Source organism: Oncorhynchus keta, chromosome 27 (genome assembly GCF_023373465.1).
Source record: "Oncorhynchus keta strain PuntledgeMale-10-30-2019 chromosome 27, Oket_V2, whole genome shotgun sequence".
In the NCBI taxonomy this organism is placed as follows: Eukaryota; Metazoa; Chordata; class Actinopteri; order Salmoniformes; family Salmonidae; genus Oncorhynchus; species Oncorhynchus keta.
Window position 1 is genome coordinate 22,797,494 of NC_068447.1, and position 14,664 is coordinate 22,812,157.

The following is a 14,664-nucleotide window of genomic DNA, read 5'->3' on the forward strand; positions in this document are numbered from 1 at the left end:
TTTTTTCATCTTCAGAACATTGCCAGGTTAAGTCTTATGCTGTCACAGCCTGCAGCTGAGTGACTCATCCACACCTTTATCTCCTCCTGTCTGGACTATTGTAATGCCCTTTTTGTTGGCACATCTGCTAGGTGTCTAAACAGGCTACAATATGTCCAGAACTGTGCTGCATGTGTCCTCACCCACACCTCCCCCATGAGCACATCACGCCAGCGCTGTTCAGCCTCCACTGGCTCCCCATGAGCCTATGCTTTGACTTTAAAATCCTGGATCACACCTACCAAGCTACTCACAACTCTGGACCCAAGTACCTGTCTGACCTCATGCTACCCTCCTGCCCCACACGCACCCTTCACTCCTCCAGGTCCATCTCCCTTAAGCAGCCCCACAGCAGACTAAAAACTATGGGTGGCAGGGCTTTCAGTTGTGTGTCTCCTCGTCTGTGGAACGCACTTCCAGTCACTGTCAGGGCTGCAGAGTCTCTGGGCTCGTTTAAGGAACAGCTAAAGACTGAGCTGTTCAGAAAATAACCTCTGTTAATTCAGTTCTACTGTCATCCGGATCTGACGACACTGTATATAGCTTTGATTGTTGTCTGTGTTCTGTGTTATGAATTATTACTATTACTACATATGTCTCACACACTCTCCCAAACACACACACGCTCCAGATCGCTCCAAACTCAGCGAATCAGATTTCACACCCAGTATGACCTCACCCTGCTTGCTCGTCCTTCATTGATTCCCTGAGCTGGTTGTTATGACTGCTAAATGTTTCCTCCTTGGAGGGAGTGGTGCTGACAAATCAAAACATGTCAGTGTGTCTGACAGCAGATTCACTCACTGAATAGACACACACACCGGTGACCTCGCTGCGGCCATGGCTGTTGAGACAGGTGTCCGTTCGTGTGCTGAGAGGTCAAGGGGTCAGAGCTGTGAGCCAGAGGGCCTTGTGCTGCTCTGGAGAGAGAGAGTTGAAGTCAGAACGTGTTCATTAATAATGTGGGTTAGGTAGGGGCACCTCATTAAGTGTAGTACATTTACATGACCCACTCTGGACACGTCTCTTGGTTTAAGAGTAGAAGTTCAAGCTGCCTACTTTCTACCCAATCCTTCATCACTCTTTCATGTCTCTTTTGCGTCCTGGTTGGCTTCTCTCTCTCTCTCTCTCTCTCTCTCTCTATCGCACACACACACACACACACACACACACACACACACACACACACACACACACACACACACACACACACACACACACACACACACACACACACACACACACACACACACACACACACACACACACACACAGGCACGCACGCACGCACGCACGCACGCACACACACACACACACACACACCGTCTTCACCAGGCTCAGTTGCTGATTATCCTGGTCCTCCTCTCTGGGTAAATATCCAGAGACATTGCCCATGGAGTCAAAACATCCCCCACTGGAAGCTAAAATATTTCCTTTCTTGGCGGTGAAGGAATGTAGTACGAGGGTCAGTCAGTGCTGTGCCTTACAGCCTGGCTGCCTTACTGGTTGGCTGCCTTACAGCCTGGCTGCCTTACTGGTTGGCTGCCTTACAGCCTGGCTGCCTTACTGGCTGGCTACCTTACTGAATTACTGCCTGGCTGCCTTACTGCTTCACTGCCTAGATGCCTTACTGCCTGGCTGTCCTACTGCCTTACTGCCTGGCTTGGTGGCTGGTTTTTACAGAGACAGGGTGGGCTCTGCACGGGATTAGACTGCATCAACAACACCAGTCACCTTTGACACAGCTACAGTATCTACTGTAATAATACAGACTTGGATGGACTTCATTAGTTAGATTTCATATTTATCAACTTGATCCATCTTAATGAGCTCAGGGATCCTCATCAGAACCAGTCCTTCAGCCCAACCCAGCCATACCGTGCCATATCAGCCTTGTGCCCGGCCCCATTTCTGGTTCTGCCCTTTCTCTGTGGTACCTGCCTCACATTTATAAAAGGTTTAGACCCTCTTCAGAGGATTTAGCTTCCTGTTAGTCAGCGACTAAACCCCTATTTGGGTTGCCAGGTAACCAGGACCACTATAGGACCTGCCACCTGACTAAATATACTGCCCCCACGTGCCCAACAAGAGGATGGTGGAGGGATGGGCTTTGAACCATGTGGGGTTGAGGTAGGGGGGGGGGTCATGATTCCCCCTTTGCTTATTTCTGTGGGGAGTCATTAGATCATAGCCTGGTCCCAGGTCTGTACTGTCTGCTTTAGCCAACTCCTCTGAATGGCAGGGCCAAAGCACATAGAGACACAGCACATACAGGCCTTCCAAAATGTTCTCTGTGCGCCATCACTGTATGATTAATCCTACTGCTTCCCTCTGGTCCCAATACTGTATGATGACTTGGCTTAATTACAGCTATGAGGTGATAAAACAAACAGCCAGTCAGCTCGTTGATCCCCTCTGTGGTCAACTGCATCTGGAACAGGGGGCTTTGAAGTCCCCCTCCACTGGGTTTAGTCAACACTATACAGTACTGAGCATATACATTATTACTCTACTGGGTTTAGTCAACACTGTACAGTACTGAGCATATACATTATTACTCCACTGGGTTTAGTCAACACTGTACAGTACTGAGCATATACATTATTACTCCACTGGGTTTAGTCAACACTGTACAGTACTGAGCATAGACATTATGACTCCACTGGGATAAGTCAACACTGTACAGTACTGAGCATAGACATTATGACTCCACTGGGTTTAGTCAACACTGTACAGTACTGAGCATAGACATTATGACTCCACTGGGTTTAGTCAACACTGTACAGTACTGAGCATAGACATTATTACTCCACTGGGCTTAGTCAACACTGTACAGTACTGAGCATATACATTATTACTCCACTGGGTTTAGTCAACACTGTACAGTACTGAGCATATACATTATTACTCCACTGGGTTTAGTCAACACTGTACAGTACTAAGCATAGACATTATTACTCCACTGGGTTTAGTCAACACTGTACAGTACTGAACATATACATTATTACTCCACTGGGTTTAGTCAACACTGTACAGTACTGAGCATAGACATTATTACTCCACTGGGTTTAGTCAACACTGTACAGTACTGAGCATAGACATTATTACTCCACTGGGTTTAGTCAACACTGTACAGTACTGAGCATAGACATTATGACTCCACTGGGTTTAGTCAACACTTTACAGTACTGAGCATAGACATTATTACTCCACTGGGTTTAGTCAACACTGTACAGTACTGAGCATAGACATTATTACTCCACTGGGTTTAGTCAACACTGTACAGTACTGAGCATAGACATTATGACTCCACTGGGTTTAGTCAACACTTTACAGTACTGAGCATATACATTATGACTCCACTGGGTTTAGTCAACACTGTACAGTACTGAGCATAGACATTATGACTCCACTGGGTTTAGTCAACACTGTACAGTACTGAGCATAGACAGTATGACTCCACTGGGTTTAGTCAACACTGTACAGTACTGAGCATAGAGATTATTACTTCACTGGGTTTAGTCAACACTGTACAGTACTGAGCATATACATTATTACTCCACTGGGTTTAGTCAACACTGTACAGTACTGAGCATATACATTATTACAAAACCTCTAAGGATCTCTATTTTATTGTCTGTTTCGCTTTGTTAAAAAAGTTGTGAAACACATCAGAGGGGGCACAGGGGCACGTGTCCTCTCAGATTTGTCCTGCTTCGAAATTAGTAAGTAATTACTAAATGTACTGAATAAGACATACAGTATTCCTTTCAGTCTTTTACGCAGATGTTAGAGATGCAGAGAAGCATATATATATATATATATATATATATATATTTAATGACCACAGGAGGATACAGACAGCTAAAAAGGTATGCTTAGATATGCAGAAAAAAATACATATTTTTTTTACATAGAATTAAGCATAATGATTATGGCTAGACTGCAGGAAAAATGTGTTTCAAGTGTTGGAAAAATGCAAAAATTCTCGAACTTATGGACCACCCCCCAGCCATCCTCTCTTACTGGACTTTCTATCGTATCAGATTTTTGTGCTTCATGCCCCTGAAACTCTTGACAAAGAAAAAAAATCATGATCCACACAGTTGACGCAGAAACATCCTTAAAGGCAGTTGCCAACAGGCTGAGATGTTCCAGTGGATTTGTTGATGATTGTTAATGATGGTTCCTATTGAGCTTGTCCATAAGTCATCACAATGTTGTGTTCTATCTACAGGCTGGTGTGTGTTAGTGGTCAGACCTTTGATCCCACAAATGATGTCGTCAGAGTTACCGTGAACCAGAATGCAATGGGGGTGTCCAAAGAGGTCTTCTCATACTTGGTGAGTGTGTTCCTGTTGTCAATCCTCTCTATTTTTCTCTATTTAATCTATTTAATGACTCTGTCTTCTCTGTTTCTCTCCCTCATACTTTCCCTCATTTCCCCTTTTCTTTCTCTCTGTCTCTCTGTCTCTCTCTTGCTCTCTTTTTCTCTTCCTCTCATTCTCTCTCTCTCTCTATTCCCTCTCTCTCTCTGTCTCTCTGTCTCTCTCTTGCTCTCTTTTTCTCTTCCTCTCATTCGCTCTCTCTCTCCCTCTCATTCTCTCTCTCTCTCTATTCCCTCTCTCTCTCTGTCTCTCTGTCTCTCTCTCCCTCTCATTCTCTCTGTCTCTCTCTTTTTCTCTCTCTCTCTTCCTCTCATTCTCTCTCTCTCTCTATTCCCTCTCTCTCTCTGTCTCTCTGTCTCTCTCTTGCTCTCTTTTTCTCTTCCTCTCATTCGCTCTCTCTCTCCCTCTCATTCTCTCTCTCTCTCTATTCCCTCTCTCTCTCTGTCTCTCTGTCTCTCTCTCCCTCTCATTCTTTCTGTCTCTCTCTTTTCCCTCTCTCTCTCTCCCTCTCATTCTCTCTCTCTCTATTCCCTCTCTCTCTCTGTCTCTCTGTCTCTCTCTCCCTCTCATTCTCTCTGTCTCTCTCTTTTCCCTCTCTCTCTCTCCCTCTCATTCTCTCTCTCTCTATTCCCTCTCTCTCTCTGTCTCTCTGTCTCTCTCTCCCTCTCATTCTCTCTGTCTCTCTCTTTTCCCTCTCTCTCTCTCCCTCTCATTCTCTCTGTCTCTCTCTTTTCCCTCTCTCTCTCTCCCTCATTCTCTCTCTCTCTATTCCTCTCTCTCTCTGTCTCTCTGTCTCTCTCTCCCTCTCATTCTCTCTGTCTCTCTCTTTTCCCTCTCTCTCTCTCCTCTCATTCTCTCTCTCTCTCTATTCCCTCTCTCTCTCTGTCTCTCTGTCTCTCTCTCCCTCTCATTCTCTCTGTCTCTCTCTTTTTCTCTCTCTCTCCCTCTCATTCTCTCTCTCTCTCTCTATTCCCTCTCTCTCTCTGTCTCTCTGTCTCTCTCTCCCTCTCCCCCTCTCATTCTCTCTGTCTCTCTCTTTTCCCTCTCTCTCTCTCACTCTCATTCTCTCTTCCTTCCTCCTTTTTTCTCTCCTTACTCTCTGACCTGTCTTTACATTTTCTTCCTCCTACTTATTTATTTTGCTCGTAGTCTGTCTCTTGCTCGTTAAATCCACAATCTTTCCATCCTTTCTTTTCCCTCGTCCCTCCGTCTCTCCCCAGTCCCTGGTCCTTGTTCATACTGGGAAAGTGTTCCAAATGTGTCAGTTGAATGTTAGCAGATTTGTCTTCTGATATTCAGGAATGCAAATGTGTGGGAATCTTCAAACATTCATCAGAACTGAAACTAAGCACTATTGCCATGCAGAACTCGGTGCCAGCAAAAACAAACATGGAGCTTGTTGAAATGTCCTCCTCTTTGAATTCATTACAAACCGAGGAGTCCGGCTGCTTTTTCTGCTGATTGACCTTGACCCACACAGTCTCCTATTGGATTAGGACTACACAGACTGGAAATACACTACGAAATCCTCTGTTTCTTTTTGCTTATGGACAAAGAGTTTATTTTTAATTCAACTGGGATGTTGGAAAATTTCAGTCACTTTTAAGAAAGGCTTCTCCTTGTGAGTCATGATCTCAGGGATAAATAACAGACTTGGTGACAAGAGGGTGTTGAACATGCAAAACAACAAATGTTTTTTAGGCTTGTGGGAACCCCTTGCGGTCCCCTACCACTTTTTGGGTTGCTTCTCCAGGGTGTGAGGGAAAGAAAGGGAGAAAATGGATGAAGGGGATTCTGAGGAAAAGGGATAACGGTTCGGATCCAAACGGAGACAGGATGGGCACCTCCTCTGCACCTCCTTCCTCTGCACCTCGGGCCGGAAACATCTGCCTCCACCACACACACACACACACACACACACACACACACACACACACACACACACACACACACACACACACACACACACACACACACACACACACACACACACACACACACACACAGACAATAGAAATCTCTGCTTGTTCACACACACACAGGAAGTGAATCCTGTCAGTGAGAATGAGAGGTCTTCCCTGGAGGCAAGGTTCACAGAGGGGAGAGAAGCTTCGGCAGTCTCCGGAATGCTGATGCTGTATAGCTGTATTGGGATATTTGTCTTAGCCCCAGGGACCTATCCTCCGTCTGTGTGTGTGTGTGTGTGTGTGTGTGTGTGTGTGTGTGTGTGTGTGTGTGTGTGTGTGTGTGTGTGTGTGTGTGTGTGTGTGTGTGTGTGTGTGTGTGTGTGTGTGTGTGTGTGTGTGTGTGTGTGTGTGTGTGTGTGTGTGTGTGTGTGTGTGTGTGTGTGTGTGTGTGTTTCAAGTTTTATATTGTCACATGCACCAGTAGAGTGAAATGCTTAGCTTGCAAGCCCTAACCAACAGTGCTGTATCCATTATTAAAATAGCAGAACTAATAAGAAAAAAGAACAAAGAAAAAAACCAGAAGAAATAAGAGACCTATACACGGGGTAAATGTACAACGTGCAGCTACGCTTGAGCATTTGAGGTGTGTTTGTGTGTGTGTGTCACAGGAGGTTGATGGCACCTTAATTGGGGACGATGGGCTCATGATAATGACTGGAGTGGAATAAGTAGAATGGTATCAAATACGTTTGATGCCATTCCATTTGCTCCGTTTCAGCCTTTACTATGAGCCATGCTCCCCTCAGCAGCCTCCACTGGTGTCAAATCAAATCAACTCAAATCAAATGTATTGGTCACATACACATGTTTAGCAGATGTTATTGTGGGTGTAGTGAAATGCTTGTGCTTCTAGCTCCGACAGTGCAGTAATATCTAACAAGTAATATCTAACAGTTTCACAACATATACCCAAAATACAGGTAAATCTAAGTGAGGAATGGATTAAGAATATATATACATATATGTCATAGCTGCATTGGAGTAAGATACAGTGACATAGTATAGATTACAGTATGTCCATATGAGATGGGTGATGCAATATTTACAAACAATTAAAGTGACTTAGATACCGTAGAATAGTATAGAGTACAGTATGTCCATATGAGATGGGTGATGCAATATTTACAAACAATTAAAGTGACTTAGATACCGTAGAATAGTATAGAGTACAGTATGTCCATATGAGATGGGTGATGCAATATTTACAAACAATTAAAGTGACTTAGATACCGAAGAATAGTATAGAGTACAGTATGTACATATGAGATGGGTGATGCAATATTTACAAACAATTAAAGTGAATAAGATACCGTAGAATAGTATAGAGTACAGTTTATACATATGAGATGAGTAATGCAAGATACGGGGACATTATTAAAGTGACTAGTATTTCATCTCCTTAACGTGGACAGTGATTCCTAATCTATATCTATAGGCAGCCGCCTCTGATGTGCTAGTGATGGCTATTTAGCAGTTTGATGTTCTTGAGATAGAAGCTGTTTTTCAGTCTCTCGGTCCCAGCTTTGATGCACCTGTACTGACTTCGCCTTCTGGTTGATAGTGGGGTGAACAGGCAGTGGTGGTTGATGTCCTTGATGATCTTTTTGGCCTTCCTATGGCATTGGGTGGTGTAAGTGTCCAGGAGGGTGGAAAGTTTGCCCCCGGTAATGTGTTGGTTAGACCGCACCACCCTCTGGAGAGCTTTGCAGTTGTGGGCGGTGCAGTTGCCGTACCAGGCGGTTACACAGCTCAACAGGATGCTCTCAATTGTGTATCTGTAAACGTTTGTGAGGGTTTTAGGTGTTAAGCCAAATTTCTTCAGCCTCCTGAGGTTGAAGAGGCCTTGTTGCGCCTTCTTCACCACACTGCCTGTGTGGGTGGAACATTTCAGTTTGTCAGTGATGTGGACGCCGAGGAACTTGAAGCTTTCCACCTTCTCCACTGCGGTCCCATCGATGTGGATGGAGGAATGCTCCCTCTGCTGTTTCCTGAAGTCCACGATCATCTCCATAGTTTTGTTGACATTGAGTGACACCACACTGACACCACACTCCCAGAGCCCTCACTTCCTCCCTGTAGGCTGTCTCATCGTTGTTTGTAATCAAGACTACTACTGTTGTGTCGTCTGCAAACTTGATGATTGAGTTGGAGGCGTGCTTGGCCATGCAGTCATGGTTGAACAGGGAGTACAGGAGGGGGCTTAGCACACACACTTGTGAGGCCCCAGTGTTGAGGATCAACAAATAGGTGTTGTTTCCTACCTTCACAAACCTGGGGGCGACCTGTCAGGAAGTCCAGGACCCAGTTGCACAGGGAGGGGTTCAGACCAAGGGCCTCAAGCTTGATGATGAGCTTGGAGGGTACTTTGGTGTTGAATGCTGAGCTATAGTCAATGAACAGCATTCTTACATAGGTATGCCTCTTGTCCAGATGGGACAGGGCAGTGTTCAGTGTGGTGGCAATTGGATTGTCTGTGGATCTATTGGGGCGGTAAGCAAATTGAAGTAGGTCTAGGGTGTCAGGTAAGGTAGAGGTGATATGATCCTTGATTTGTCTCTCAAAACATTTCATGATGAGAGAGGTGAGTGTTACGGAGTGATAGTCATTGAATTAAATTACCTTTGCTTTCTTAGGTACAGGGACAATGGTGGCCATCTTGAAGCATGTGGGGACAACAGACTGGGAGAGATTGAATATATCTGTGAACACACCAGCCAGCTGGTCTGCACATGCTCTGAAGATGCGGCTAGGGATGCCATCTGGGCCGGCAGCCCTGCGAGGGTTGAAATGCTTAAAAGTCTTACTCAAATTGGAGAAGGAGAGCCCTGTATTTTCCTCGAAGCGAGTGAAGGTGTTCAGCCTGTCTGTGTGTGTGTTGCTGTATTACTATATGGCTGTACAGTGAAATATATCCTCCAGAAACCTGTCATATGTGGATGAGATGAACCTAAGACCTCAGTACAGAACAATACTAAATACTCCCCAAGGCTTCAGTTGAAATATGTTACAGTCAACTATTTATTTAGAGCTGAGGAAACCAAAAGTATGGACTACATAGAACTTCTAGATGATTTGAATGATCCAATTATAGTGCCACTTTAACCACATTTCCATCCACAGTTTTATGCGAGTAAAGTCATACCTTATGAAAGAAAATCACGACAACTATGATGGAAACAGGACGTTTCAGTACAATGTCGACAGATCGTTTGTTTGTTCGACATGGTGTGCTCGTTTAGTGTCGGTAAAGTTAATTATGCGAGAAATGAGCAAATATTGATCTAATAACCATCATATTGAAGTAAACTTGGAGTCACGCGATGATATGGTATGTGGTCCTCCCACTACGACTCGGGAAACCATGCAGTTTATTAGGTTACATGTGAAAATGATAAACTTCACAAGGAGGTGAAGGTACACGGCGATGAGCTTGATGCTCCTTTCCAATAAATATTGAGGGTCTTACTCTAGTGACATCATGATGATTGATGCTTGAATGCCGTTTGACTGTAGACTAGCCTACCCACACTGTTGTATCTGATAGCTGTTGGCTCGAGTGCATGTGCCCAGACCAGAGTAGACACATTTGCTATTTAACAGTTTTTGTGACAAAATGGTTAAAAATGCAATGGGAAACACATTGAACTTTAGATTTTTATTCGGTATGTGAAAACTTCAACCAAAAAGTACATTTTGTGTGCACTACGTCATCACGCTCTGATTTTTATCTGCATCATGTACATTTGGTGGGAACACACCACTGGTGTGAAAATTAGTATGTTTTCTTCATGCATATATTTGAATATTCACGTGAAAATCTTTTGCTAATTGGATGGAAAGCGAGCTAATAAATGAAAAACAGCAGACTGCTGCCTCGTTCGGAGGTGTGTACAGTAGCAGAACAACAAAGCAGCCACATGGCACATTACCGATTTTTTCAATTGCTAACAAGCATCGGTCAATACTGAAGTCACTTTTTCAAAACTCTTCACACGGTCTACATTACCAACATATATTTTGGCCAAACAGTTCATCTCACCTCCAAAACTCAGTCACTTCATTCATGTCCCAAATTTAGCTTGTTCGACATACACTTCCAACAATTCTCACTCAGGAAGCATACATTGTCACTCATAACACACTGACCTAAAAAAAACATTAACAACAGGGAGCAAATACATAAACAATTAACTTTCTCTTTGAAGTTTGAATGATTTTTTACATAAATCAGTATTTAATTTTAGAATAATTTATTGACTGTACTAACGTACACAGTTGAAGTTGGAATTTTACATACACCTTAGCCAAATACATTTAAACTCAGTTTTTCACAATTCCTGACATTTAATCCTAGTAAAAATTCCCTGTCTTAGGTCAGTTAGGATCACCACTTTATTTTAAGAATGTGAAATGTCAGAATAATAGTAGAGAGAATGAATTATTTTCACTTTTATTTCTTTCATCACATTCCCAGTGGGTCAGAAGTTTACATACACTCAATTAGTATTTGATAGCATTGCCTTTAAATTGTTTAACTTGGGTCAAACGTTTTGGGTAGCCTTCCACAAGCTTCCCACAATAGGTTGGGTGAATTTTGGCCCATTCCTCCTGACAGAGCTGGTGTAACTGAGTCAGGTTTGTAGGCCTCCTTGCTCGCACACGCTTTTTCAGTTCTGCCCACAAATGTTCAATAGGATTGAGGTCAGGGCTTTGTGATGGCCACTCCAATACCTTGACTTTGTTGTCCTTAAGCCATTTTGCCACAACTTTGGAAGTATGCTTGGGGTCATTGTCCATTTGGAAGACCCATTTGCGACCAAGCTTTAACTTCCCGACTGATGTCTTGAGATGTTGCTTCAATATACCCACATAACTTTACTCCTCATGATGCCATCTATTTTGTGAAGTGCACCAGTCCCTCCTGCAGCAAAGCACCCCCACAACATGATGCTGCCACCCCCGTGCCTCATGGTTGGGATGGTTTTCTTCAGCTTGCAAGCTGATGATCATTATAGCCAAACAGTTCTATTTTTGTTTCATCAGACCAGAGGACATTTCTCCAAAAAGTACGATCTTTGTCCCCATGTGCAGTTGCAAACCCGTAGTTTGGCTTTTTGTATGGCGGTTTTGGGGCAGTGGCTTTTTCCTTGCTGAGCGGCATTTCAGGTTATGTTGATATATATAGGACTCGTTTTACTGTGGGTATAGAAACTTTTGTACCTGTTTCCTCCAGCATCTTCACAGTGTCCTTTGCTGTTGATCTGAGATTGATTTGCTATTTTCGCACCAAAGTACGTTAATCTCTAGGAGACAGAACGCATCTTCCTGAGCGGTATGATGGCTGTGTGGTCCCATGGTGTTTATACTTGCGTACTATTGTTTGTACAGATGAACATGGTACCTTCAGGCATTTGGAAATTGCTCCCAAGGATGAACCACACTTGTGGTCTACCATTTTTTTCCGAGGTCTTGGCTGATTTATTTTGATTTCCCCATGATGTCAAGCAAAGAGGCAGTGAGTTTGAAGGTAGGCCTTGAAATAAATCCACAGGTACACCTCCAATTGACTCAAACGATGTCAAATAGCCTATCAGAAGCTTCTAAAGCCATGACATCATTTTCTTGAATTTTCCAAGCTGTTTTAAAGCCACAGTCAACTTAGTGTATGTAAACTTCTGAGCCACTGGAAATGTCATACAGTGAATTATAAGTTAAATAATCTGTCTGTAAACAATTGTTGGAAAAATTGTGTCATGCACAAAGTAGATGTCCTAACCGACTTGCCAAAACTATAGTTTGTTAACAAGTAATTTGTGGAGTGGTTGAAAAACGAGTTTAAATGACTCCAACCTAAGTGTATGTGAACTTCCGACTTCAACTGTATGTGACCAGAATGAATCACAAATGCAGCAATTTGCTTCAATAGCCTTTATTTTTTTATAGCTTTGCATTTAGTAATTTACTTGTGAAAAGAAGTTTAAACCTGTTCCACTGGATGTCATAAGGTGAATGCACCAATTTGTAAGTCGCTCTGGATAAGAGCGTCTGCTAAATGACTTAAATGTAAATGTAAGTGTCTCTACACCCTGGCAGTCTCCAGGAGAAGTGTCTCTACACCCTGGCAGTCTCCAGGAGAAGTGTCTCTACACCCTGGCAGTCTTCAGGAGAAGTGTCTCTACACCCTGGCAGTCTTCAGGAGAAGTGTCTCTACACCCTGGCAGTCTCCAGGAGAAGTGTCTCTACACCCTGGCAGTCTTCAGGAGAAGTGTCTCTACACCCTGGCAGTCTCCAGGAGAAGTGTCTCTACACCCTGGCATTCTTCAGGAGAAGTGTCTCTACACCCTGGCAGTCTCCAGGAGAAGTGTCTCTACACCCTGGCATTCTTCAGGAGAAGTGTCTCTACACCCTGGCAGTCTCCAGGAGAAGTGTCTCTACACCCTGGCATTCTTCAGGAGAAGTGTCTCTACACCCTGGCAGTCTTCAGGAGAAGTGTCTCTACACCCTGGCAGTCTTCAGGAGAAGTGTCTCTACACCCTGGCAGTCTTCAGGAGAAGCGTATCTACACCCCGCATCCAGTTAAGGACATCTGGTCATATGGATGATGGTCACCTTCCACCTCCACGCAGAGAAAAACTCCTCTATAGGGTTTAGGAAGGGGGAGTATGGAGGCAGGAATAGTACTGACATCCTGGGACGTGCAGCAACGTGATGGAATGCCACATTATCCCACACAACAACGACGGTAGGGGAGTTTCTTGCTCCTCTCTCCTCCGTTGGCACAAGTAGATTATGCAGCTCATCCAGAAAATAAACGAGCCTCTCTGTATTGTAGGGGCCAATGAGTGGTTTGTGTAACAGAAAACCATCATTGGACAGTGCTGCACACATTGTGATGTTAGCTCCTCTCTGACCTGGGACATCCACGGTTGCTCTCTGTCCAATCACATGTCTGCGGCGTGTTTTTGCCAAGTTGAATCCAGCTTCATCCACAAAGATGAATGTATGTGCAGCTTGCCTGGATTCCATCTCCATTCCTCTCTGAAATACAGCAAATCCACAGTTTTACAGTACTTTACATTGTGCACAGCTGTGTATTTACCCTGTTTGGTTATCGAACAGACATCTTACCTGGACATATTGACACCAGAGGTCATTCACACTTTTACCGTTTCTCTCAAAGGGTACAGTGTATAACTGCTTCATCCTTAGTTTCTCTAGGACTCTGACAATTATCGTTGTGCTGACTGTATTCACATTCCCAAAAGTGATATTGTCTGCCAGCACTCTGTCCTGAATTTCCCTCAGTTTTATTGTATTGTTGCCAATTACCACGTCAACAATGGCAATTTCTTTCGCATCTGATACTATTCTGCCTCTCCCTCCTGTGGGAGGCAACCTTTGGATCCTACTGAAAAACACAAAACAATAAATATATTTCAAAATGTCAGTACATGTAAAAATGTGAACATACTGTATTGTACTGCAATAATAGTTCAATTATCATTGAAGGATGCACATCTCACCTTTTGTTTTAACGGAAAATTCGTACTATTGATGCAACTATTGAACGCTGCAGATTTGGATACACCCTTAAACCGGCCCCTCTCAAAGAGAGAACATGGTTTACAACATGGTCAATAATTGTGGCCCTTATCTCATCAGAGACCACCGCTCTTGGTCTTCCTCTCCTTTGTCCTCCATGCATTCTCCCTCTCGCTCCCTGTCACTCTTCTTTCCCCACCAACCTGTCTTCCTTGATCTATGTTTCCAAACTAAATCATTCCGAAGCCGTCCTCTTATGTCTGTTTGGTAACGAGACTAAAAACAGGACACTTGGGTAGGCTTTCAGTTGAAATTGCAATCAGCTGTGTTTGGAATAATTACATTTTCTGCTGAGATTTTCTATATGTTTCAATCTGGTTACTGCAGAAATGCACAACATTTGCCATCATTCTGTTTTGAATGTGTTTTTAACAGTTTTGTAAACAGTGTGTCAGCATTTGAAAACATGCTGCAAATATATAGTTTTGCATGTGGTGGAGTATGAATGAGAAAAGAGTTCATGGATTTCAGAGAATGTGGTCATTGAAAGCATTTTGTGTGAAAGCAATGAAAAATTATTCACAGTTTGGTCCACATACACTTCTGTTTCGCTGACTGTGTGAAGAGTTTTGACAATCTAACTTCAGATTTGACCAATGCATGTTAGCAATTGAAAAAAAAAACGTAGTAACAACATGACACATTAATATGTCCCACCTCCACCCCAG

The 14,664-nt window shown here is 43.5% G+C and overlaps 1 protein-coding gene and 1 long non-coding RNA gene across 2 annotated transcripts in view; one reads left to right on the forward strand and one right to left on the reverse strand.

The window, feature by feature from the left end:
• LOC118360277 (plexin-D1-like) overlaps positions 1–14,664 on the forward strand; it is a 118,721-nt gene that overhangs the window by 55,070 nt on the left and 48,987 nt on the right. The window contains exon 14 of the mRNA XM_052481959.1: positions 4,277–4,382. Coding sequence (XP_052337919.1) covers positions 4,277–4,382 — 106 coding nt within the window. The remainder of the gene's footprint in view (positions 1–4,276; positions 4,383–14,664) is intronic.
• LOC127912494 (uncharacterized) lies at positions 10,035–14,658 on the reverse strand. The gene is made up of 2 exons (XR_008082938.1): positions 13,523–14,658; positions 10,035–13,432 (listed from the first exon to the last, which is right to left on the reverse strand). It is a non-coding gene; the product is annotated as an uncharacterized LOC127912494 (long non-coding RNA).